At 52.0% G+C, this 25353-nt stretch overlaps 1 protein-coding gene across 7 annotated transcripts in view; it reads right to left on the minus strand.

Annotated features, from left to right (window-relative positions):
• LOC119964595 overlaps nt 1-25353 on the minus strand; it is a 405789-nt gene that overhangs the window by 62672 nt on the left and 317764 nt on the right. For all 7 annotated transcript variants that reach the window (XM_038794278.1, XM_038794277.1, XM_038794279.1 and 4 more), the window contains 2 exons: nt 12685-12789; nt 11603-11686 (listed from right to left, as the gene is read on the minus strand). In XM_038794278.1, the coding sequence (XP_038650206.1) occupies nt 11603-11686; nt 12685-12789 (189 nt within the window). The remainder of the gene's footprint in view (nt 1-11602; nt 11687-12684; nt 12790-25353) is intronic.

Here is a 25353-nt window from a genome sequence, read left to right on the forward strand (position 1 = left end):
GGAGGAACAGAGGGATCTTGGGATCCACATACATAGATCCCTCAAAGTTGCCGCCCAGGTTGATAGGGTTGTTAAGAAGGGGTATGGGGTGTTGGCTTTCATTAACAGGAAGACTGAGTTTAAGAGCCGCAAGGTTTTTCTGAAGCTTTATAAAACCTTAGTTAGACCACACTTGGAATATTATGTCCAGTTCTGGCCACCTCATTATAGGAAGGATGTGGATGCTTTGGTAGGGTGCAGAGGAGATTTACCAGGAGATTTTCTCTTGAAGAAAGTTTGAGGGAGCTAGGGCTTTTCTCACTGGAGCGAAGAAGGAAGAGAGGTGACTTGATCGAGGTGTACAAGGTGATAGAGGCATGAATAGAGTGGACAGCCAGAGACCTTTCCCCAGAGCAAAAAGGGCTGTCACTAGCAGACATAATTTTACGGTGATTGGAGGAAGGTACAGGGGAGATGTCAGAGGTAGGATGTAGAGAGTGGTGGATGCGTGGAATGCACTGCCTGCGGAGGGAGTGGGAGGCAGAGTCATTAGGGACATTTAAGCGACTCTTGGATAGGCACATGGGCAGCAGTAAATTGAAGGGGTGTAGGTTAGGTTGATCTTAGTTTAGGATAAATGGTCGGCACAACATCGTGGGCCGAAGGGCTTGCACTGGGCTATACTGTTCTATGTTCTAGACTGCAGAATTGCAAAGAAGACCATTATAGGCTGTAGGCCAGAGACTTTACACCATGCTCATACTCAGAAGAGAGTGCACAGAACTCATTATCTGAAGCAAGGACACTTACTTTTTCTCCTTAATCCTTATTATTTTCATCATTTTCCTTCCCCACCGTGTTTTTCTGTCTTGCAAGGTGTATTCAGGAAGGTTTATTGATGAAATATGTAGACAGTCCAACTAGGGAAGGGGCAGTACTGGACCAGTATTGGGGAATGAGCCTGGACAGGTGGTTGAGGTTTCAGTAGGGGAACATTTTGGGAGTAGTGACCACAATTCCGTACGTTTTAAGGTACTTTTGGATTGGGATGAGGGTAGAGGGTAACCCTCGTGTTACGGTGCTCAATTGGGGAAAGGCAAATTACGATAACATTAGACAGGAATTGAACAATTTGAATTGGGTGCGGCTGTTGAGGGTAAATCAACATCGGACATGTGGGAGTCTTTCAAGCAACAGTTGATTAGGATTCAGGAAAGTCACGTTCTTGAAATAATGAAGGATAAGTATGGGACGTTTAGGGAGCCTTGGATAACAAGGGATATTGTGAAACTCGTCAAAAAGAAAAAGGAAGCTTTTATACGGTCTTGAACGGTGGGGACAGTTGAAACCCTTGAGGAGCATAATAAAGTAGGAGGGTACTTAAGCGGGAAATTAGGAGGGCTAGGAGGGGTCATGAAAAGTCCTTGGCCAGTAGGATTAAGGTGTATCCCAAAGCTTTTTATTCATATGTAAAAAGCAAGAGGGTGGCCAGGGAAAGGATTGGACCACTTAAGGACAGTGGAGGAATCTGTATGTTGAGCCAGAGGAAATGGGCGAGGTACTAAATTAATACTTTGCATCAGTGTTCACTAACAAAAGGGACTTTGTGGAAGATGATTCTTGGTTAGGGTGTGTGGACAGTCTGGGTCATGTTGACATCAAAAAGGAGAGGTATTGGGTCTTTTAAAAGATATCAAGGTAGATAAGTCTCTTGGGCCGAATGGGATTTACCCCAGAATACTGAGGGAAGCAAGGGAGGAAGTAGCTGGGGCCTTGACTGGCATCGTTGTAGCCTAAATGGCTACAGGTGAGATCCCAGAGGACTGGAGAATAGCTAATGTGGTACTGCTGTTTAAGAAAGGTGGCAGGGATAACCCTGGAAACTATAGGCCGGTCAGCCTCATGTCGTTAGTTGGTAAATTATTGGAGAGAATTCCCAGGGACAGGATTTATACCCATTTCGAAACAAATTGACTCATTAGTGATAGACAGCATGGTTCTGTGAAGGGGAGGTCATGCCTCACTAACTTGATTGCATTTTTTGAGGAGGGACAAAGACGATTGATGAGGGGAGGGCAGAGGATGCTGTTTACATGGACTTCGATAAAGCCGTTGACAAGGTGCCTCATGGCAGACTGGTACAAAAGGTAAAGTCACACGGGATCAGAGATGAGGTGGTAAGATGGATCCAGAACTGGCTTGGTTACAGAGGGCAAAGAGTAGCAGTAGAAGGCTGTTTTTCTGAATGGAAGGTTGTGACTAGTGGTGTTCCACAGGGATCGGTGCTGGGGCCTCTGTTGTTTGTAATATACATAAACGATTTGAAGGAAAATGTAGCTGGTCTGATTAGTACGTTTGCAGATGACACCAAGGTTGGTGGAGTGGCAGATAGTGTTGAGGATTGTCAGAGGATACAGCAGGTCGTACTTAGGTTGGAGACTTGGGCAGAGAAATGGCAAATGGGATTTAATCCAGACAAATGTGACGTAATTCATTCTGGTAGGTCTAACATAAAGGGGAAATATACTGCAAATTACAAAACTCTTGGCATATAGAAAATCAGAGAGATCTGGGCGTGCAGGTCCACACATCTTTTGGAACACAAGTGGACAAAGTAGTCGAGAAAGCATACGTAATGCTCGCCTTCATTGGATGGGGCATCAAGCATAAAAACTGGCAAGTCATGCCAGTTGTATTGAACCTCGGCACGGCTGCACTTAGAATGTTGCGCACAATTCTGGTTGCCACACTACCAGAAGGATGTGGAGGCTATGGAGAGGGTGCAGAGGAGGTTTACCAAGATGTTGTCTGGTCTGGAGGGCGTTAGCTATGTGGAGAGACTGAACAGACTCAGACTGTTTTCATTAGGGTGGAGTGGTCAGTCACCAGGGGGCATTGGTTTAAGGTCCATGGGGCAAAGTTTAGAGGAGATGTGCGAGGCAGGTTTTTTTTACACAGAGGGCGGTGAGTGCCTGGAACACATTGCCAGAGGAAGTTGTGGAAGCAGATACATTAATGGTGTTCAAAAGGCAACGTGACAAATACATGGATAGGATGGGTTTCAAGGGATATGGTACAAGGAAGTGCTGATGGTTTTGGCCAAGGTTGGTATCATGGCAGCTACAGGCCTGGAGGGCTGAAGGGCCTCTTCCTATGCTGTATTGTTCTTTGTGGTGTGGGTAGAGGGTGGGAAAGTTAACTCCTAAACAAATCAATCTCATTTTTCAGGGCAGTCAGGTGTTAAAGGACATTTAACCAACTGTATTCACTGCATATTTCATATTTGTTCCCTTTATAAATAAATAGTGATTATGTTTAAATTTACAAACATGGTGACTGTAAATATTAGGCTGCCAAGGGCCAAAGATTTAAGGTTTTTGCAAGAATTGTTGGTTAATTCATTTGCATTGTGTGTCTGGGGCTCGTGGGGCTGAAATCGGCCGCTTGCCCAGGGTGGCATAAAAACTTGGACGGTGTGGTAACTCCTCTTGCCTTGACTTGTAAGATCATTGAACTTCTTGCCACACTGAGTTGCCATGTGTGCCATGAAGGAATCAGCTGCCTTTGCCACCTTCTTTCACCAGCTTGGGCATTTCCTTTAGCTATTTCTCCTTTCTATCAAAAACTGGGCAGGATTAACTACACAAATTGAATCTGGTGCGGTTGATAGAGCAGATGAAGGGGGATTTTAAGAGATGGAATGTGCCCCCGCTGTCACTGGCAAGGCGGGTGCAGACCGTGAAAATGACGGTGCTTCCGAGGTTTTTAATTTGTTTTTCAGAACCTTCCGAAGCACCGGTCTGGGGACTGATTTGTGGGAATCATAGATTTGCACCAGGGGGGTTAGACGCGGGGTGTGGTGAATGTAATTTAGTAATTCACACTGTATTTACCAATACCATTGTAAGCGCAGTAGCGTTATCCGACCACTAGGGGGAGTAGCTCTGGGAATGCTCAGGAGTTTGTATAGGGCTCCACCCTTGGCTCCGCCCATGACTCCTCCCCCTGGACTTGCTGTATAAATACCCTTGTCCAGAGTCAGCCTGCAGTTCATAGAGAGTTCAAGGGTAACAGGCTGGCTCTGTAGTAAGTAGATTAAAACCACTGTTCATATCTTAAAGCACGTGTCTAGTGAATTGATGGTTCCATCAATTTAATCTACTTAAGAACAGTCAGGATCGATCATGGAATCAGCCCTCAAGCCTGGACGCCTGGAACTCGACCCACAGGATGTAGAGGCAAAATAAATCTTCTCCCACTGGCTGCGGTGCTTTAAGGCCTACCTGGCAGAAGCGAGCACAGCCAAAACAACAGAGGAACAGAAGTTAAGTCTACTGCACACGAGGGTGAGCCACAGAATCTCTACGCAACTAAACTCGGCCGGTTCATATACTGCAGCGCTAGCGATACTCGATAAGATGTATGTAAGGCCCAATAACGAAGTTTACGCACGCCATGTGTTCACGACTCGCCGCCAGCGGCCTACTGAATCACTCGCCGAATTTTTAAGAGAGCTCAATAATTTAGCAAATGACTGTAACTATCAAGCGGTTACCGCGGCTGAACATAGAGAACTTGCTGTACGCGATGTTTTTGTAGCGGGCCTCAGGTCTAATTATGTGCACCAACGACTGCTGGAAAAGGGGGCCCAAGACTTAGAAACAACTGTGGAAATTGCTACCACGATGGAGGTCTCCTTCCGCAGCCTCACCTCGTTCCCTGCGGACCACGTGACCCAATCGTGGGCCCCCGACCAGCGACTCCCCCAGGCCTGTGCCACGCGACCACCCAGCCACCATGCTGCCCCAGCCAGCCACTATGCTGCTCCTGCCAGCCACTATGCTGCTCCAGCCTGCCATTTCTGCGGCCAGAATTAGCACTGTCCGGCCCGCAACGCGACCTGCAGCAGCTGCGGGTGGAAAGGCCACTATGCGAGAGTGTGCCTCGCAAAAAGGGCCCCAGCTTCCAACTCCCCAGCGGCACGAAGTAATCGCTCCCCACACCCGCAGGCCGCTAAACGCTGTGGCCTATGCCCCGACCCCGCCACCTCCCAACACGTGCTATCCATGGGGGCCGCCATCTTGGCAAACCTCCACCACGCGGCCGGCCACGTGCGACTCATGGGGGCCGCCATCTTGGACGCCATCTTCCTCGCCGCCCGCCACGTGCGATCCACGGGCCCGACCTGCATCTTCACGCTCGGACAACTCATCGGAAGAGTACGACCACAAAATCAGAGGGCAGTCATCACGGGGCCACTCCAGCACAGCTGATCGAGCCGCCGACTACCCGCAACTCAGCGCAGTCACTCTGGACCAATCACGCCCGAAGCATCTGCGAAATTCGATGGCAGAGGTCCAAATCAACGGGTACAACACGCCATGCCTTTTCGACTCCGGGAGCACTGAGAGCTTCATACACCCAGACCTGGTAAGACGCTGTTCGCTCCCCGTTTTCCCCGTGCGGCAAACTATCTCGCTCGCTTCAGGCTCAAATTCTGTCCAGATCCAGGGGCGCACCGCCGCGACACTCACAATCCGAGGAGCTAGCTACTCAAAATTTCAACTCTACGTTTTGCCCGACCTCTGCGCGCCACTCTTATTAGGCCTAGATTTTCAATGTAACCTTAAGAGCCTCACCCTCAGCTTCGGCGGGCCCCTGCCCCCACTCACTATCTGCAGCCTCGCTACGCTGCGAATCTCCCCCCCCCCCTCCTCTCTTCGCCAATCTCACACAGGACTGTAAATCCGTAACCACTCGTAACAGGCGATACAGCCTGCAGGATAGGGTATTTATCAGATCAGAGGTCCGAAGGTTTCTCAGTGAGGGGATTATAGAGGCCAGCAATAGTCCCTGGAGAGCTCAGGTGGTGGTTAAGACCTGGGAAAAATTCCGCATGGTTGTCGACTATAGTCAGACCATAAATAGATTTATGCTCCACGACGCGTATCCCCTCCCCAGGATTGCAGACATGGTAAATCAGATCGCCCTGTATCGGCTCTTTTCCACGGTGGATCTGAAGTCTGCATACCACCAGCTCCCAATCCGCCCGAGGTCCGCCACTACATGGCATTCGAGGCCGATGGCCGCCTCTTCCATTTCCTCCAGGTCCCCTTCGGCGTCACTAATAGGGTCTCGGTGTTCCAACGAGCAATGGACCGAATGGTGGACCAGTACGGGCTGCGGGCCACGTTTCCGTACTTGGACAATGTCACCATCTGCGGCTATGACCAGCAGGACCACAACGCCAACCTCCACCGTTTTCTCCAGACGGCACAGAAATTAAACCTCACTTTTAACAAGGAGAAATGCGTTTTCCACACAACCAGACTAGACATCCTCGGCTATGACGTGGAAAACGGAGTCCTAGGCCCAGACCCGGACCGTATGCGCCCCCTCTTAGAACTTCCCCTCCCTCATTGCCCCAAGGCCCTCAAACGGTGCTTGGGCTTCTTCTCCTACTACGCCCAGTGGGTCCCTCAATATGCGGACAAAGCCCACCCACTCTTTAAGGCCACACGATTTCCCCTGTCAGCTGAGGCATGCCAGGCCTTCAACTGCATCAAGGAGGACATCGCCAAAGCGGCCATGCGGGCGGTGGATAAATCCACTCCATTCCAGGTTGAGAGCGATGCCTCAGAGGTAGCTCTAGCAGCCACACTAAATCAGGCAGGGAGACCAGTCGCATTTTTCTCCCGTACCCTTTCCGCTTCAGAACTCCGACACTCCTCAGTCGAGAAAGAAGCACAAGCCATTGTGGAGGCTATTCGTTACTGGAGGCACTACCTCGCAGGTAGGAGGTTCACCCTCATCACCGACCAAAGATCGGTTGCCTTTATGTTTGATAACTCGCAAAGGGGCAAAATAAAAAAATGATAAAATTCTTCGGTGGAGGATTGAACTCTCCACCTATAGCTATGATATTAAGTATCGACCCGGGAAGCTCAACGAGCCTCCGGATGCCCTATCCCGCAGGACATGCGCCAGCGCGCAGATTGACCAACTGAAAGTCATCCACAACGATCTCTGCCACCTGGGGGTCACCCAGCTCCCCCACTACATCAGAGCCCAAAACCTGCCTTTCTCCAACGAGGAGGTAAAAGCGGTCACCAGGGACTGCCCGATCTGTGCGGAGTGCAAACCGCACTTCTATAGACCAGACAGGGCCCACCTGGTCAAGGCTTCTAGGCCCTTTGAACGCCTCGCGATTGATTTCAAAGGGCCACTCCCCTCAACTAACAAGAACGTTTACGGGCAGCACGGTGGCCTAGTGGTTAGCACAACCGCCTCACGGCGCTGAGGTCCCAGGTTCAATCCTGGCTCTGGGTCACTGTCCGTGTGGAGTTTGCACATTCTCCCCGTGTCTGCGTGGGTTTCGCCCCCACAACCCAAAAATGTACAGAGTAGGTGGATTGGCCATGCTAAATTGCCCCTTAATTGGAAAAAATAATTGGGTAATCTAAATTTTAAAAAAAACAAAAAACAAAACAAGAACCTTTACTTTCTAAACGTCGTAGATGAGTTCTCCCATTTCCCATTTGCTATCCCGTGCCCCGACATGACCTCCCACACAGTCATTAGGGCCCTGCATAGCATCTTCACCCTGTTTGGTTTCCCCAGCTACGTGCACAGTGACCGGGGTTCGTCCTTCATGAGCGACGAGCTGCGTCAGTACCTGTTCGACAAGGGCATTGCCTCGAGCAGGACTACCAGCTACAACCCCGGGGGAACGGGCAGGTGGAGAGGGAGAACGCAACGGTCTGGAAGACCGTCCTGCTGACCCTCCGGTCTAGAAAGCTCCAAGTGTCCCAGTGGCAGGAAGTCCTCCCAGACGCGCTCCACGCTATTAGGTCCCTCTTATGCACAGCGACCAATCAGACCCCTCACGAGAAGCTCTTCATATTTTCCAGGGGCACTACCACGGGGGTCTCACTTCCGGCATGGCTGAGGACACCGGGCCTGGTACTCCTGGGGAAACACGTCAGGGCACACAAAACCGACCCCCTTGTTGAGAAGGTGCGCCTGCTCCACTCAAACCCCCAGTACGCCTTCATCGAGTTCCCTGACGGCCATCAGGAAACAGTATCCCTCCGGGATCTGGCACCCGCCGGATCCAGTGCCCCCTCTACCCCCACAGAAGGACCCCTCACCCTACACCCCATGCTGCCGCCCCCTCGTGCTCCCGAGCCCACGAGCTTGCTCCACCAGTTCCGTGCACCTGCGCTGGCCAGCCCCCAGCGCCCCCAGTCCCCGGTTGAACCAGAAGAGTATGAAGCTCGGACACAACCCTCCCTGGAGTCCGCCATCGTACCCCAGCACACAACACCCATCCAGCCACCGCAAGAGGCTGCAACCACGGTGCTCTGCAGATCACAGCGGACAGTTCGACCACCGGACAGACTTACTTTGTAGACCACCACCCCCGCCGGACTTGATTTTTTTGTAGGGGGTGAATGTGGTGAATGTAACTTAGTAATTCACACTGTATTTACCAATACCATTGTAAGCGCAGTAGCGCTTACAGACAGTTCACAGACAGTGAACTATAACTAGGATCAACACTGGGATCTCAGTACTGTGAGGCAGCAATGCTAGCAACTGCGCTACTGTACTGCCCCTGGGTTCTGGTACTTAGAGGCATGGGATGATGTCAGGAAGCAGGTGTCATCCTTTCTTGACCTGCCACCCCCGTGGCTGCAGGACAAGGTGGTGTCAAACACAGGAGTTGGCGAGGGTAGGGTGTCGGAGATTTATAAAAAATTAATGGATTCGGACGGAGCCCCGATAGGAGAAGTTCAACGGAAGTGGGAGGAAGAGCTGGGAAAGGAGGTGGAGGTTGGGTTATGGGACGAGGCTCTGAGGAGAGTGAAAGCATCCTCTTCGTTTGCTAGGCTTTGCCTTATTCAATTCAAAGTGGTTTATAGGGCGCATATGACAGTGGCCAGAATGAGCAGGTTCTTTCAGGGGGTGGAGGATAGGTGTGGGTGGTGCACGGGGCACCCGTGGACCATGTCCATATGTTTTGGGCTTGTCCAAAGCTGTAGGGATTCTGGCAGGGGTTCCTGAGGTAATGCAGTACTGAAGGTTGCCCTGAGTCCAGAAGTGGTGATTTTCAGAGTGCCGGAAGAACCGAGATACGCCGATGTCTTGGCCTGTGCCTCCCTGGTAGCCCAAAGACGGATTTTGTTGTAATGGAGGGGCTCGGGGTTGCCGAAGCCAGGGGTGTGGGTGGGCGACCTTGCGAAATTCCTTAGGCTGGAAAAAAAATCAAGTTTGCTTTGAGAGGGTCTGTGGGGTTGGGCTTCAAGGATAGTTAAGATCTCAACAGTGGAGTGGGAGGTGGATATAGGGTGTAAAAATAGGAGAGGCTGTTTGGGCTGAAGGGAACGGCAGGGAAGGTAGGTGTTATTTATTTGTTAAGAGATCTCCTATTTGTTCTCTTTTTGGTTTTGGTTGTGTTTCATGTATATGTATAAATGCCTTAAAAAAATATATATTTCTTTTAAAAACTGAGAGGGATTTTATGGCTGGCGGGCTGCCCTGCAGCCATATAACGCTCTGAAGAGCACAAAGATTAAATTTTAAACCTGTGGTATTGGACAGAGCCTGTAGATTAGCAAGAACAAAGGATGAGCAATTGAGATTAAGTGCAGGTTAGGGTATGGAAGCAGAGTTTTGGATAAGTTAAAGTTCACATAATGTGAAGAATCGAAGGCTGAAAAACTAGAGTAATTGCATGTGGAGGTTATGATGGCACAAATTAATGTTTCAGTGGCATGCGCAAAGATAAGATCAGAGGCAGGCAATATTAATGATAGGGAAGGAGTTATTCTTTGTGCTAAAGTGGATATGAAAAATACCTTGCATTATATAGCATCTTTTGTAACGACAGAACATGCAAAAGTTTTAACAGACAACTAAATACTTTTGAAATTTAGTCACTGTTTGTAATATAGGAATATATTAGAAACCCAGATTGAGGATGAATAAAAAGACAAAATGGGAACCAGTCTGGTTTAATTTGAGATTGTGGGATTATTATTTTTGTTGACTGATGAAGCAGAAACCAGCAGGTGCTGGTTCTGGCCACTCACTCATATGGCTAAAATGTGTGACAGATTTTAATATCCAGACATTATTGGCAGTTCTTTGCAGAATACCATTTTATAAGGTGCATTGTTAGGCAGTCCAATCAATTAGGAGGTAGGACTTCCACTTGAGACCTCTCGTTTTGAAATACTGAATTTAACTCTTCAAGAGAAATGTAAAGGCGTCATCAGAAAAGTCTTGCCTGCTACTTGGATATGGTTTAACATAAGCCTTCATTGTTTCACTGGCTTCCAGGGTTTCGGGGCATATGGTTTTATTTTAATTTCTGTAATTTCTCTGTGCTTGTTCTGTGGCCCTCAGAAATGTGTCTACCGTTTCTCCACTTGATTGCAGTATCTGAAAAAGTTTGAGTACAAGAGCTCCACTCTTCAGTGCTATTGTGGTGGAGATGCGAGTAGAGCAGGTACAGCAGAGGAGGTTAGTCCTCGTCCAAAAAGATAGAACAAGAATGCAAAACACACCCAATGCCAGGCCTGGAAGGAGGTTGCAGAAGTGATGAATGCCCGTAACGTTACCCTAAGAAATGTCTTCAATACATGAACTGTCTCAATAGCATGTCCAAGGCACTAAATTAGAAGTCTCTCTGGCTCCATACATGTGTCAAGCATTTCCATTGCAGTTTTTGTCTGTGCATGCATCTCTCTTCTCCCTCTGATGTCCTTTGGTCATTTTGAGCAGCAAAACCAGCTAAACATCAGGCACATCAATAGATAGTTAAGGCTTCTCCCCCTGGAGCCAGGAGGCATAGGAATGCTCTGTGAGCCCGACAATGAAAGTCTGTATGCCTGCTGCCATGGTCTCCTCCTTCCCACGTGCAGAACCCTGGATAATTCCCCTTCCACCCCGTATCATTTGAGTGTTGATGGTAACCTACAGGGATGTCTGATCTTTGCCTGCCAACCAGCAACCTCTCTAAACGATTTTGGGTAGGTAGCTGAATGACGAATGTTAATAGGCCCAGACATTAAAATTGGCCAGGTGCTAATGGGTAATGCTGGGTGAGAAGTTTTCTTTATTTACTCATGGATGCCACTCTAAAGGCTAGTAATTATTGCCCATCCCTAATTGACCAATTGAATTGTTTGCTAAACTATTTCAAAGGGCAGTTAAGTGTCAACCACATTGCTGTTGATCAGGAGTCAAGATTGGCCAGACTTTTGTAAGGACAGCACGCTCCCTACCCTAAGGATCTTTAGGACAATCCAGAGGTTCCATGGTCATGATTACCAATACTAGCTTGTTATTCCATATTTATTTTGTTAATTGAATTTACATTCCTAGCTGCCATGATTGTGTCTGAACTAATATCGACCAATCATTAGTCCAGGTCTGTGGGTGACTAGTTGAGCAACATAACCCCTAAGCTACTGTACCTGGAATGAGGAGGCTCTGCTGCTTTTCCACAAGTAGTTAAAATTCTCACTGTATTAACTGACATTAATAAAGAGGGAGGGAGGAAGGAAGGAAGGAAGGAAGGGAGGGAGGAAGGAAGGAAGGAAGGAAAAGAGAGTACCTTGCTGACTGAATTCACAGGTGTCATTTTTAGAGACTTCAGTCATACATTGTTTACTTTGTATTGGAGATTTTGATGTAACATCTAAAGACAGAGAAATTGCAGTTTTAGGAAAAATATTGTTTTCAGAAACATATATTTTAAGAAGCATTACATACAAAATGTTACATATACAAAAAAAATTACTTTCACAGAAAAGTTACAAACTTCCTTTAAATTTCTCCAATCTTTGTGTCAATGGCTATGACCTGAGAAACAGACTGACAAATGTGATAGCAAGGAAAATTAATAATGGCAAAATAGTGTAGAAATAAAATGAATCATAGAATTTACAATGCAGAGGGAGGCCATTTGGCTATCGAGTCTGCACTGGCCCTTGGAAAGAGCAACCCAATTAAGTCCATACCTCCAACCTAACCCAGTAACCCCACCTAACCTTTTTTGACACAAAGGACAATTTAGCATGACCAATCCACCTAACCTCCACATCTTTGGAGGAAACCGGAGAACCTGGAGGAAACCCATGCAGACACGGGGAGAAATCGCAGACGCCTCACAGACAGTGACCCAAGCCAGGAATCAAACCTGGGACCCTGGAGTTATGAAAAAACTGTGCCAACCACTGTGCTACCGTGCTGCTCCACAAACTGGTAGAGGAAAAAAGAAAGTACCAACAATAGTCATATAAAATTATGTTCAATTCTGAGTATTACATTCTATAAAGGACATCAAGGCTTGGGCAGAGTGCAAAGCAGATTTACCAGAATGATAGTAATGATAAGGGACACTTCAGTTACATGGATAGACTTTAGAAGCTGTGGGTGTGCCAACACCAGGTAGACTGCAACGATGCAAGAAGGCAGCTTCCCAACACTTTCTAATGGGTAATCAGAGATGGGCAACAAATGCTGGTCTTGCCAGCGATACTCACATCCCAAAAGAATTGTTCTCCTTCGAACAGAGAAGGAGTTTTAATGGAGGTGCTCAACATTATGAGGGATTTTGATAGAAAAACTGTTTCCATTGGCAGATGTGACAATAACTAGGTGACACAGATTTAAGATAATTAGCAAAAAGTGTACCTGAGAAACTGAATTGACACAGTAAACTATCTTTGTCCATCAGTGAATGCCCATCATTTTTTGAGATTGTCCCTGGCATTTCCATCGAAGAGTTTTGTCTGATATCTGGGCACAAAAGAATCATAGTTTTTTTCCACAGGTGGCACTTAAAGTTTACTATTTTTATTTTAAAATATTTTTATTCTCCTCCTATTTCACATTTTCTCCCAAATTTGCAACCACCATCAATAAACAAAAATTAGTAATGAATATAATGTCAATCCCCATATCAATAACAACGATCCCATCCTCCCACCAAACCCCAAACATCAACCCACATGTTAACATAAACAAATGACAAAAAGGAATCAGGAATCCCCCTCCCCTCAACTAACGTTCAATGTTATCCAGTTCTTGAAAGTGCATAATGAATAATGCCCATGAATTGTAGAACCACTCCATCCTTCCCCTCAGTTCAAACTTAACCTTCTCTTTTTAAAAAAAATTATTTTATTCAAATTTTCACAAAATATCAATAACAGAAAATACTAAGAACAGAAAGAACAACCCCCCCCACTGTATACAAAAAATAAATAAATTAACGCCCGACATTAGCAAAAAACAAATATACACGTCCCTTCAGCTCAAAACAAAAGGGACGCCCCCCCACCCTCCCCTCTCCGGGTTGCTGCTGCTGCCGGCCTTATTTCTACCGTTCTGCCAGGATATCCAGGAATGGTTGCCACCTCCTGTAGAACCCCTGCACTGATCCCCTTAGGGCAAATTTCACCCTCTCCAATTTAATAAACCCTGCCATATCGTTGATCCAGGCCTCCACGCTTGGGGGTCTCGCATCTTCCACTGAAGAAGAATCCTCCGCCGGACTACTAGGGACGCAAAGGCCAGAATGCCGGCCTCTTTCGCCTCCTGCACTCCCGGCTCCTCTGCAACCCCAAATATTGCGAGCCCCCAGCCCAGTTTGACCCTGGATCCTACCACCCTCGACACCATCCTTGCTACGCCCTTCCAAAATTCCCCCAGCGCTGGGCATGCCCAGACCATATGGGCATGGTTTACTGGGCTCCCTGAGCACCTAATACACCTGTCCTCGCTCCCAAAGAACCGGCTCATCCTTGTCCCGGTCATGTGAGCCCTATGCAGCACCTTAAACTGTATGAGGCTAAGCCTCGCACAAGAAGAGGAGGAGTTGACCCTTCCGAGGGCGTCCGCCCACGTCCCCTCCTCAATCTCCTCACCCAGCTCCTCCTCCCATTTACCCTTCAGCTCCTCCACCGAGGCCTCGTCTACCTCCTGCATCACTTGGTACGTTGCCGAGATCCTCCCCCCTCCAACCCACACCCCCGAGAGCACCCTGTCCTGGACCCCACGCGGCGGCAACAGAGGGAACTCCGCCACCTGCCGCCTGACAAACGCCCTTACCTGCATGTACCTAAAGGTGTTCCCCGGGGAAGACCGAACTTCCCTTCCAGCTCACGCAGGCTCGCAAACTTCTCGTCTACAAACAGGTCCCCCAACCTCCTAACACCTGCCCTGTGCCAACTCAGGAACCCGCCATCAATTCTCCCCGGGACAAACCGGTGGTTCCCCCGTATCGGGGACCCCATTGAGGCCCTCGCCTCCCCCCTGTGCCGTCTCCATTGCCCCCAAATTTTGAGGGTAGCCGCCACCACCGGGCTCGTGGTATACCTCGTTGGAGGGAGCGGCAGCGGTGCCGTTACCAGCGCCTCCAGGCTCGTGCCCACACAGGACGCCATCTCCATCCTCTTCCATGTTACCCCTTCCCCATCCACTACCCACTTACGCACCATCGCTGTGTTGGCAGCCCAATAATACCCACAGAGGTTGGGCAGTGCCAGCCCCCCCCTATCCCTGCCCCGCTCCAAGAACACCCTTCTCACCCTCGGGGTCCCGTGCGTCCACACAAACCCCGTAATGCTCCTGTTAACCCGTCTGAAAAAGGCCTTCGGGATAAGGATGGGGAGGCACTGGAACAGGAACAGAAATCACTGGAGCACCGTCACCTTGACTGATTGCACCCTACCCGCCAGAGACAGCGGCAACATGTCCCATCTCTTGAACTCCTCCTCCATCTGCTCTACCAGCCTTGTGAGGTTAAGCTTATGCAAGGCCCGCTAGCTTCTGACCACCTGGACCCCCAAGTACCTGAAGCTCCTCTCCGCCCTTTTTAGCGGGAGCCTACCAATCCCCCCGTCCTGGTCCCCCGGGTATACAACGAACAGCTCGTTCTTCGCCAAGTTGAGCTTGTACCCCGAGAAATCCCCAAATTCCCGGAGAATCCTCATCACCTCTGGCATTCCCCCCACCGGGTCCGCCACATACAGCAATAATCCGCATAGAGCGACACTCGGTGCTCCTCCCCACCCCCGCACCAGCCCCCTCCAGTTCCTCGACTCCCTCAGCACCATGGCCAGGGGTTCAATTGCCAGCGCAAAAAGCAGGGGGGACAAGGGACACCCCTGCCTCGTCCCTCGGTATAAGCGAAAATACTCCGACCTCCTCCTATTCGTGGCCACGCTCGCCATTGGGGCCTCATATAACAGCCTCACCCACCTGACAAACCCCTCCCCAAACCTGAACCTTTCCAACACCTCCCACAAGTACCCCCATTCAACCCTATCAAAGGCCTTCTCCGCGTCCAACTCCACCACTATCTCCGCCTCCCCTTCTACCGCCGGCATCATTATAACATTCAAGAGCCTCCGTATGTTAGTGTTCAGCTGCCTCCCCTTCACGAACCCCGTTTGATCCTCGTGGATAACCTGCGGCACACAGTCCTCTATCCTCATGGCTAAAATCTTCGCCAACAGCTTGGCGTCTACATTTAAGAGTGAGATCGGCCTGTATGACCCACACTGCAGGGGATCCTTGTCCCGCTTAAGGATCAAGGAAATAAGCGCCCGCGACATCGTCGGAGGCAGAGCTCCCCCTTCCCTTGCCTCGTTGAAGGTCCTAACCAACAGGGGGCCCAACAGGTCTGCATACATCTTATAGAATTCGACCGGGAACCCATCCGGCCCCGGTGCCTTCCCCGACTGCATGCTCCCTATCCCTTTGACCAGCTCCTCCACCTCAACCGGCGCCCCCAGTCCCTCCACCTGTCCCTCCTCCACCCTCGGCAATCTCAGCCGGTCCAAAAAGCGCCCCATCCCCCCCTCCTCCGCTGGGGGTTCAGACCGACACAGTTCCTCACAAAAGTCCCTGAAGACCCCATTAATGTCTACCCCCCTGCGCACCACATTTCCTCCCCTATCCTTAACTCCACCAATCTCCCTGGCCGCATCCCGCTTACAGAGCTGGTGCGCCAGCATCCTGCTCACCTTCTCCCCATATTCATACACCGCTCCCTGTGCCTTCCTCCACTGAGCTTCCGCCTTTCTGGTGGTTAGCAAGTCAAACTCAGCCTGGAGACTACGCCGCTCCCTCAGCAATCCCTCCTCCGGAGCCTCCGCGTATCTCCTGTCCACCCTCACTGTGATGAATGGTATTAATAACTGCTGTAAACGGTACCTAACCTTTAATACCATGCCCCTTTAAGATGCTTGGAACCCTGGGGGACTCCGCCTCTGGCTACGCCCCCAGGAAACGGTATATAGGATAAGGCTCCATGTGGTGAGCACATTTCTCTTGGATGCTGTTCAGTTCTCTGTAGATTAAAGCCTTTTGATTACCGATCTCGCTCTCGCGTCGTAATTGAGGGTGCCTTAATTTAATCTACAGACACATCAAGATGGACAGCGCTCTAAAACCGGAGAAACTCAACCTGGACGCCAGGTCGCCGGAAGCCCCGGAAATGTTTAAATATTGGCTCCGGTGTTTCGAGGACTATCTGGACTCCTCAACGACTGATGTCAACAGCACTCGCAAGCTGCATTTACTACATGGCCGGGTGGGCCACCGACTCTCCGCCGTGATCGAGAACGCTACGACCTATGATGCGGCGGTCGAAATACTGAAGAAACGCTTCATAAAACATACTAATGAGGTACACGGCAGACATTTGCTCTCAACCTGCAGCCAGCGTTCCGGGGAAACGCTGGACGAGTTTGTGGAAAGACTCACTGCGCTCGCGAGGAACTGCAACCACAAAGCAGTGACGGTAGAGGACCACAGGAACTTGCATATTCGCGACGCCCTTGTGTCCAGTATCAGGTCCTCGTACATCGGCAGCGGCTCCTAGAAGACGGGGCAAAGGATCTCCAGGGCACGGTAACGCTCGCCTCTTCTCTCAAAACGGCTCACCGTAACCTCCGTACGTACTCCGCGGACCTTGCGAACCCCTTTCGATCCCCTCCAGACTCGGCCACGCTACAGGCCTGTGCCGCGCGGTGATCCGCTCACTCCGGGGGTTCCCCATGCTATTTCTGTGGGCAAGGCCAGCACCCACATTAGCGTTGCCTGGCCCGCTCCGCGATCTGCAACGACTGAGGGAAGAAAGGGCACTTCGCTAATGTCTGCCTGGCTGGGCCCAAAGGCCACAAACTAAACTCTCACCACCAGGCCCAGAAATCAAGCTCCCGATCTCACAGACTCCGCAACGTGGCCGCGCTGCGGCCGGGCATGCCCACTTCCGACGCATCATCAACCTCGTGCGAGTCATGGGAGCGGCCATCTTGGCGGCGGCCATCTTCGAAACCCGACACGTTCGACCGGCGGCGGTGGCCATCTTGTGAGTTCGACTCTGACGGCCCGCAACTAGGAGCGATCACACTCGATCAATCGCGGCCAAAGCACATGCGGAACTCGATGATGCGGGTTCAAGTCAACGGTCACGACACTCCCTGCCTATTTGACTCCGGGAGCACGGAGAGCTTTATCCATCCAGACATGGTAAGGTGCTGCTCCCTGTGCACCCACCCCGACTCCCAAACTATCGCCCTCGCTTTGGGGTCCCACTCGGTACAAATCACGGGGTATTGTGTCGCTGACCTCGCAATTCAAGGCGCTGAATACACCCGATTTAAATTCTTCATCCTCCCTCGCCTCTGTTCCCCCCTGCTGCTCGGTCTGGACTTTCAGTGCAGCCACCGGAGCCCGACACTGAAGTTCGGCGGGCCCCTGCCCCCACTCACGGTCTGCACCCTGGCGACACTCAAAGTTGCGCCACCCTCCCTCTACGCGAACCTCACTCCCGACTGTAAGCCCGTCGCCACCAGGAGTCGCCGGTACAGTACCCAAGACATGACTTTCATCAAGTCAGAGGTTCAGCGGCTACTAAAAGAGGGGGTCATAGAGGCCAGCAACAGCCCTTGGAGGGCTCAAGTACATAGAACATAGAACGATACAGCGCAGTACAGGCCCTTCGGCCCTCGATGTTGCACCGACATGGAAAAAAAACTAAAGGCCATCTAACCTACACTATGCCCTTATCATCCATATGCTTATCCAATAAACTTTTAAATGCCCTCAATGTTGGCGAGTTCACTACTGTTGCAGGTAGGGCATTCCACGGCCTCACCACTCTTTGCGTAAAAAACCCACCTCTGACCTCTGTCCTATATCTATTACCCCTCAATTTAAGGCTATGTCCCCTCGTGCTAGCCACCTCCATCCACGGGAGATGGCTCTCGCTGTCCACCCTATCTAACCCTCTGATCATTTTGTATGCCTCTATTAAGTCACCTCTTAACCTTCTTCTCTCTAACGAAAACAACCTCAAGTCCATCAGCCTTTCCTCATAAGATTTTCCCTCCATACCAGGCAACATCCTGGTAAATCTCCTCTGCACCCGTTCCAAAGCTTCCACGTTCTTCCTATAATGAGGCGACCAGAACTGTATGCAATACTCCAAATGTGGCCGTACTAGAGTTTTGTACAACTGCAACATGACCTCATGGCTCCGGAACTCAATCCCATTACCAATAAAGACCAACACACCATAGGCCTTCTTCACAACCCTATCAACCTGGGTGGCAACTTTCAGGGATCTATGTACATGGACACCGAGATCTCTCTGCTCATCCACACTACCAAGAATTTTACCATTAGCCAAATATTCCGCATTCCTGTTATTCTTTCCAAAGTGAATCACCTCACACTTCTCCACATTAAACTCCTTTTGCCACCTCTCAGCCCAGCTCTGCAGCTTATCTATGTCCCTCTGTAACCTGCAACATCCTTCCGCACTGTCTACAACTCCACCGACTTTAGTGTCATCTGCAAATTTACTCACCCATCCTTCTGCTCCCTCCTCTAGGTCATTTATAAAAATGACAAACAGAAACGGCCCCAGAACAGATCCTTGTGGTACGCCACTCGTAACTGAACTCCATTCTGAACATTTCCCATCAACTACCACTCTCTGTCTTCTTTCAACTAGCCAATTTCTGATCCACATCTCTAAATCACCCTCAATCCCCAGCCTCCGTATTTTCTGCAATAGCCGACCGTGGGGAACCTTATCAAACGCTTTACTGAAATCCATATACACCACATCAACTGCTCTACCCTCGTCTACCTGTTCAGTCACCTTCTCAAAGAACTCGATAAGGTTTGTGAGGCATGACCTACCCTTCACAAAACCATGCTGACTATTGGTAGTCCGCTCCGGGGAAAAGCAACGAATGGTCGTGGATTATAACCAGACCATAAACTGTTTTACGCAACTCGATGCGTATCCACTTCCCTGCATAGCAGAAATGGTGACCCAAATCGCCCAGTATCGGGTATTCTCCACGGTCGACCTTAAATCGGCCTATCATCAACTCCCTATCCGCCCACAGGATCGCCCCTACATGGCTTTCGAAGCAGCCGGTCGGCTGTTTCACTTCCTCAGGGTCCCTTTGGTGTCACAAACGGAGTCTCCGTTTTCCAGAGGGCAATGGATCATATGGTGGACCATTATGGCTTACGGGCCACCTTCCCGTACTTGGACAACGTCACCATCTGCGGCCATGATCAGCAGGACCATGAAACAAACCTGAGGAGGTTCCTCCAGACTGCCCGAGCCCTCAACCTCACGTACAACAAAGAGAAATGCGTGTTTCACACAACCCGGCTAGCCATCCTCAGCTACGTCGTGGACAATGGGGTCCTAGGCCCAGACCCCGCCCGCATGCGTCTCCTTAAGGAACTTCCCCTTCCCCGTAGCCTCAAGGCACTCAAATGGTGCTTGGGGCTTTTCTCCTATTACGCCCAGTGGGTCCCCAGATATGCGGACAAAGCCCGACCACTTATTAAGACCACGTTTTTTCCCTGACGGCTGAGGCCCAGTCGGCTTTCAGCCGTATCAAGGCCGACATCATCAAGGCCGCCATGCACACGGTGGACGAAGCCATCCCCTTTCAAATAGAAAGCGATGCATCAGACGTCGCCCTGGCTGCTACCCTCAACCAAGCGGGCAGACCAGTAGCGTTCTTCTCCCGAACCCTCAACGCCTCAGAAATCCGGCACTCTGCAGTCGAGAAGGAGGCACAAGCCATAGTGGAGGCCGTGCGAGACTGGAGGCACTACCTAGCCGGTAGGAGGTTCACCCTCGTCACTGACCAACGGTCGGTCGCCTTTATGTTCGATAACACACAATGGGGCAAAATAAAGAATGACAAAATTCTGAGGTGGAGAATAGAGCTCTTCACCTATATGTACGATATTAAATATCGCCCGGGGAAGCTCAATGAGTCCCCAAATGCCCTGTCCCGCGGCACGTGCACCAACGCGCAATTGGACCACCTGAGATCCATCCACGATGACCTCTGCCACCCGGGGGTCACCCGGCTTGCCCACTTCATCAAGTCCCACAACCTATCCTACTCCACAGGGGAGGTCAAGGCCATGACTAAGGCATGCCAGATCTGTGCGGAATGCAAACCGCAATTCTATCGACCAGACAAGGCCCGCCTGATAAAGGCCTCTGCGCCCTTTGAGCGACTAAGTGTGGACTTCAAAGGGCCTCTCCCATCCACCAACCGCAACATCTATTTCCTCACCGTCATCGATGAGTTCTCCCGCTTCCCTTTTGCTGTCCCCTGCCCCGATATGACTTTGGCCTCAGTGATCAAGGCACTGCGCAGCATCTTCACACTGTTTGGTTTCCCCGCTTATATCTACAGCGACCGGGTTACATAGTTCATGAGCGATGAGCTGCGTCGGTACCTGTTCAGCAAGGGCATCGCTTCGAGCAGAACGACAAGCTATAACCCGCGGGGAAACGGGCAAGTGGAGAGGGAGAACGCAACAGTTTGGAAGGCTGTCCTCCTAGCCCTAAGGTCAAGGAGTCTCCCACTCGCAGGAGGTCCTACCCGATGCCCTGCACTCCATTAGGTCGCTCCTCTGTACGGCCACGAACGACACCCCTCACAATCGTTTGTTTGTCTTCCCCAGGAAGTCCATCTCTGGGGTCTCGCTTCCACCCTGGCTGACGACTCCGGGTCCAGTCCTACTCCGGAGACACGTGAGGAGCCATAAAACGGATCCAATAATCGAGAGGGTCCATCTGCTGCATGCAAACCCTCAATACGCCTACGTCGAGCACCCCGACGGCAGGCAGGATACCGTCTCCCTGCGAGACCTGGCACCCGCTGGCTCTCCCACCGACCCCACCGACTCTCCCACCGACCCCGACGTTTTCCCCACCGACTCCCCCCTTCTACCGATGCTCCCCGCCCCGACCGCCGACTCCGACAGCGCCCCCTGCCCCCCAGCCGGCGCCGGCACCGATCACCCTAATCACCCCTGATACCCCCCCCTTCCAAGGCGGGCAAAGGCTCAGTCAACCGTGCTCTCGGATATACCACTATCGGAACCAACCGCATCCACGGCGCCACCTCCGGAGCAGCGAAAGTCAGCACGGACGATCAGACCACCACAAAGACTGAACTTATAACTCCACTGCACCCCCGACGGACTATGTGTTTCTTTTAAACAGGGGGTGAATGTGATGAACGGTATTAATAACTGCTGTAAACGGTACCTGACCTTTAATACCTTGCCCCTTTAAGATGCTTGGAACCCTGGGGGACTCCGCCTCTGGCTACGCCCCCAAGAAACGGTATATAGGATAAGGCTCCATGTGGCGAGCACACTTCTCTCGGGTGCTGTTCAGTTCTCTGTAGATTAAAGCCTTTTGATTACCAACCTCGCTCTCGCATCGTAATTGAGGGTGCCTCACTCACCATCTCCCCCACCAGTCTCTCCCTCTCTCACTGCTCTCTCCTCTCCCTGTGGGCTCGAATGGAGATCAGTTCCCCCCTAACCACCACCTTCAGTGCCTCCCAGACCGTCCCCACTCGGACCTCCCCATTGTCATTGGCCTCCAGGTATCTCTCGATACATCCTCGAACCCGCCCGCCCACCTCCTCATCCACCAGCAGCCCCACCTCCAAGCACCAAAGCGGGCACTGGTCTCTCTCCTCCCCCAGCTCGAGGTCCACCCAGTGCGGGGCATGGTCAGAAATGGCTATCGCCGAATACTCAGCATCCTCCACCCTCGCAATCATCGCCCGACTCAATCAAAAAATCAATCCGGGAATAGGCCTTATGCACATGGGCGAAGTATGAGAATTCCCTTGCCCTCGGCCTCGCAAACCTCCATGGATCCACCCCTCCCATCTGGTCCATAAACCCCCTCAACACCTCCTACCCGTCCTGGACCTGGATCGATCCAGTGGCGGATCCAGCACCGAGTTGAAATCCCCCCCCATTATCAGGCCACCCGCCTCCAAATCTGGAATACGGCCCAACATGCGCCGCATGAAACCCGCATCGTCCCAATTCGGGGCGTATGCATTGACCAGCACCACCCGCTCCCCCTGCAGCTTGCCGCTTACCATCACATACCCCCCACCGCTGTCTGCCACCACATTCGACGCCTCAAACGACAACCTCTTCCCCACCAGGATCACCACCCCCCCCCAATTTTTTGCATCCAGCCCCGAATGAAACACTTGGCCTACCCATCCCTTCCTCAATCTAACCTGATCCGCCACCTTCAGGTGAGTCTCCTGAAGCATGACCACATCCGCCTTCAGCCCCTTCAGGTGCGCAAACACGCGGGCCCGTTTGACCGGCCCATTCAGTCCCCTCACATTCCAGGTTATCAGCCGGATCAGGGGGCTACCTGCCCCCCTCCCCCGTCGACTAGCCATTACCCTTCCTCAGCCGCCACGTGCCCGCGCCCCCCGCTGAGCCCATTCCCCACGGCGACAGACCCCCATCCCGACCCTCTCTACATGCTCCAGCTCCTTCTCGGCCATTCCAGCAGCAACGCGGTACCCCCCCCTATATCCCCCCCCCCCCCCCCCCCCCCCAAGCCTCCCCCCCAAGCTAGGGCCCCCCCTAGCTGCGTAACCCCTTCCATTGTACTTCCGTAAGTCAGCCGACTCCTGCTGACCCCGGCTGCTCCCGCCACCCCAATGACCCTCCCCAGTGCAACACAGCCACCGCCCTCCCCCCCCCCCCCCCCGCCAGTGCCGGCCCCACCCACTGCTCCTCCAGCACAGGAGAGAAGCCTGCGCTTCCATCCCGAGCCCCGCCCCCTCAAGCCCGCCCCCCCGACCCAACACGCGGGAAAATACGGGCACATGACCCAACAGGACCGCAAACCACTCCCGAACTCTGAACCAGTGAAAAAAAAAAACAGACGTGACAAAACGCCCAAGTAAACAGATAACAGTCCCAAAAAAGCGACAAAGCAGAACAACATAAAGACATCATCAAATAGAACCGATAAAAGCGAAAGGATACCAAGGAGGACAAAGTCTCCGAGGCTGTGTACACCGTTCCCCAGTCCCCAGTCCTCAGTTCAAGTCTAGCTTCTCTGCCTGGACGAAAGCCGAGGCCTCTTCCGGAGAGTCAAAGTAGAGCTGGCGGTCTTTATAAGTGACCCAGAGGCGTGCCGGCTGTAACAGGCCAAACATGACCCCCTTCTTGTGGAGCACTGCCTTTGTCCGATTAAAACCAGCCCTTCTCTTTGCCACCTCCGCACTCCAGTCCTGGTAGATCCTGACCTCCGCATTCTCCCACTTACTACTCCTCTCCTCCTTCGCCCATCTCAGCACACACTCTCGGTCGACAAAGCGGTGAAAACGGACCAGCACCGCCCAAGGCGGCTCGTTTGGCTTGGGTTTACTCAGCAGCACCCGATGGACACCCTCCAGCTCCAAGGGTCCCTGGAACGACCCCGCGCCCATTAGCGAGTTCAGCATCATAGTCACATAGGCCCCCAAATCCGAACCTTCCAGCCCCTCTGGGAGGCCTAGAATCCGCAGGTTCTTCCGACGGGCGCGGTTCTCCATCTCCTCCATCCTCGCTGACCACTTCTTGTGGAGCGCCTCGTGCGACTCCACCTTCACTGCCAGGCCCAGGAGTTTGTCCACGCTCTCCGAGGCCTTTTGCCGAATGTGATGATATGATCTGCATACTCGTCTGCCATTGGGCCAGAACGTCGGCTTACCATTGGCCCTGGTCGGTCATGTGCCTCTCGACCGATTGGCCGAGAGGCTGAGTTAACCACGCCTCTATCAACGAGGTATAAATGCTCAGAAGCCTGACGATCGTCCCTTTCCACTGTAGACGATCGCCAGGCTGTGTTCTAGTTAATTAAAGCCTGACATTGGTAAATCACTCGCCTCGCGTGCAATCGATGGTACATCAATTTAATTAACTACAACTTTGAAGATGGAGTTCTGCATCAAGCCCGAATGCCTCCGCATCAGCCCGCAAACTCCGAACTCTACAGAACTTTTCAAACTCTGGCTGACTTGCCTCGAAGGGTTCCTGGCATCTACAACCACCCCCCCCACCGGGGCACAGAAGCTGCACGTTCTCCACTCCAGCGTGGGTATTGACGCTTACTCAATAATCGAAGACGAAACAGATTATGATGACGCTATACGGAAGCTAAAAGGACAATTCCTCAAACCGATCAACAGGGTATTCGCTCGACATCTGCTGGCCACCAGAAAGCAGGTCCCCGGTGAGTCTCTAGACCAATACGCCCGGGCCCTCTGTGCCCTGGGGAGAGGTTACGCCTGTGAAGCGGTGTCCGCTACAGAGCACATGGAGCTACTCGTCAGAGACGCTTACGTGGCTGGGATGCTGTCTCCCGTGATCCGCCAGCGGATGCTGGAAAGAGACGAACTCAGTTTAACGGAGACACTGACTCTCTCCGCCTCCCTGGAGGTCGCAGATCTAAGCGCTCGCACCTATGACCCTGGCCAGGCCGCCTCCTGGCACGCTTCCCACCAGCTACCCACCGCTCCCGGCCTCCCTCAGGCTTGTGCCGCGGGGCGCCCCGATAAATCCGCGGGGCCCCGCTGCTACTTTTGTGGGTACGCTAAGCACCCTCGCTCGCGCTGCCCAGCCCGCTCCGCCCTCTGTAAGAGCTGCGGGAAGAAGGGCCACTACTCCACGGTCTGCCAGGCCAAATCGCTGGCTGCAGCGCTTCTGGAAGCTGCACAGCACTCCCCCCCCCCCCCTCCCCCAGGCCTCTGCAAACGGCCTGTGTGCCTCCCTCTCTCCCCCAGGGCCGCCCCAGCCGCTCCCGACTCGCGCCCCGCCGGCCGACATGCGCACCTCCCCGGCCCCTCCAGGCCTCTGCCTGCCCGCCGCGCACGTTTCTCCCCCCCGCCCCCGGGCCCCGGCGCCCGACCGGCTCGCCTCTCCGGGCCCCCCTGGTCCCTGCCTGCCCGCAGCGGCCCTGCTTCCGCCGCTCCC

The sequence above is a fragment of the Scyliorhinus canicula genome, chromosome 4 (genome assembly GCF_902713615.1).
Source record: "Scyliorhinus canicula chromosome 4, sScyCan1.1, whole genome shotgun sequence".
In the NCBI taxonomy this organism is placed as follows: domain Eukaryota; kingdom Metazoa; phylum Chordata; class Chondrichthyes; order Carcharhiniformes; family Scyliorhinidae; genus Scyliorhinus; species Scyliorhinus canicula.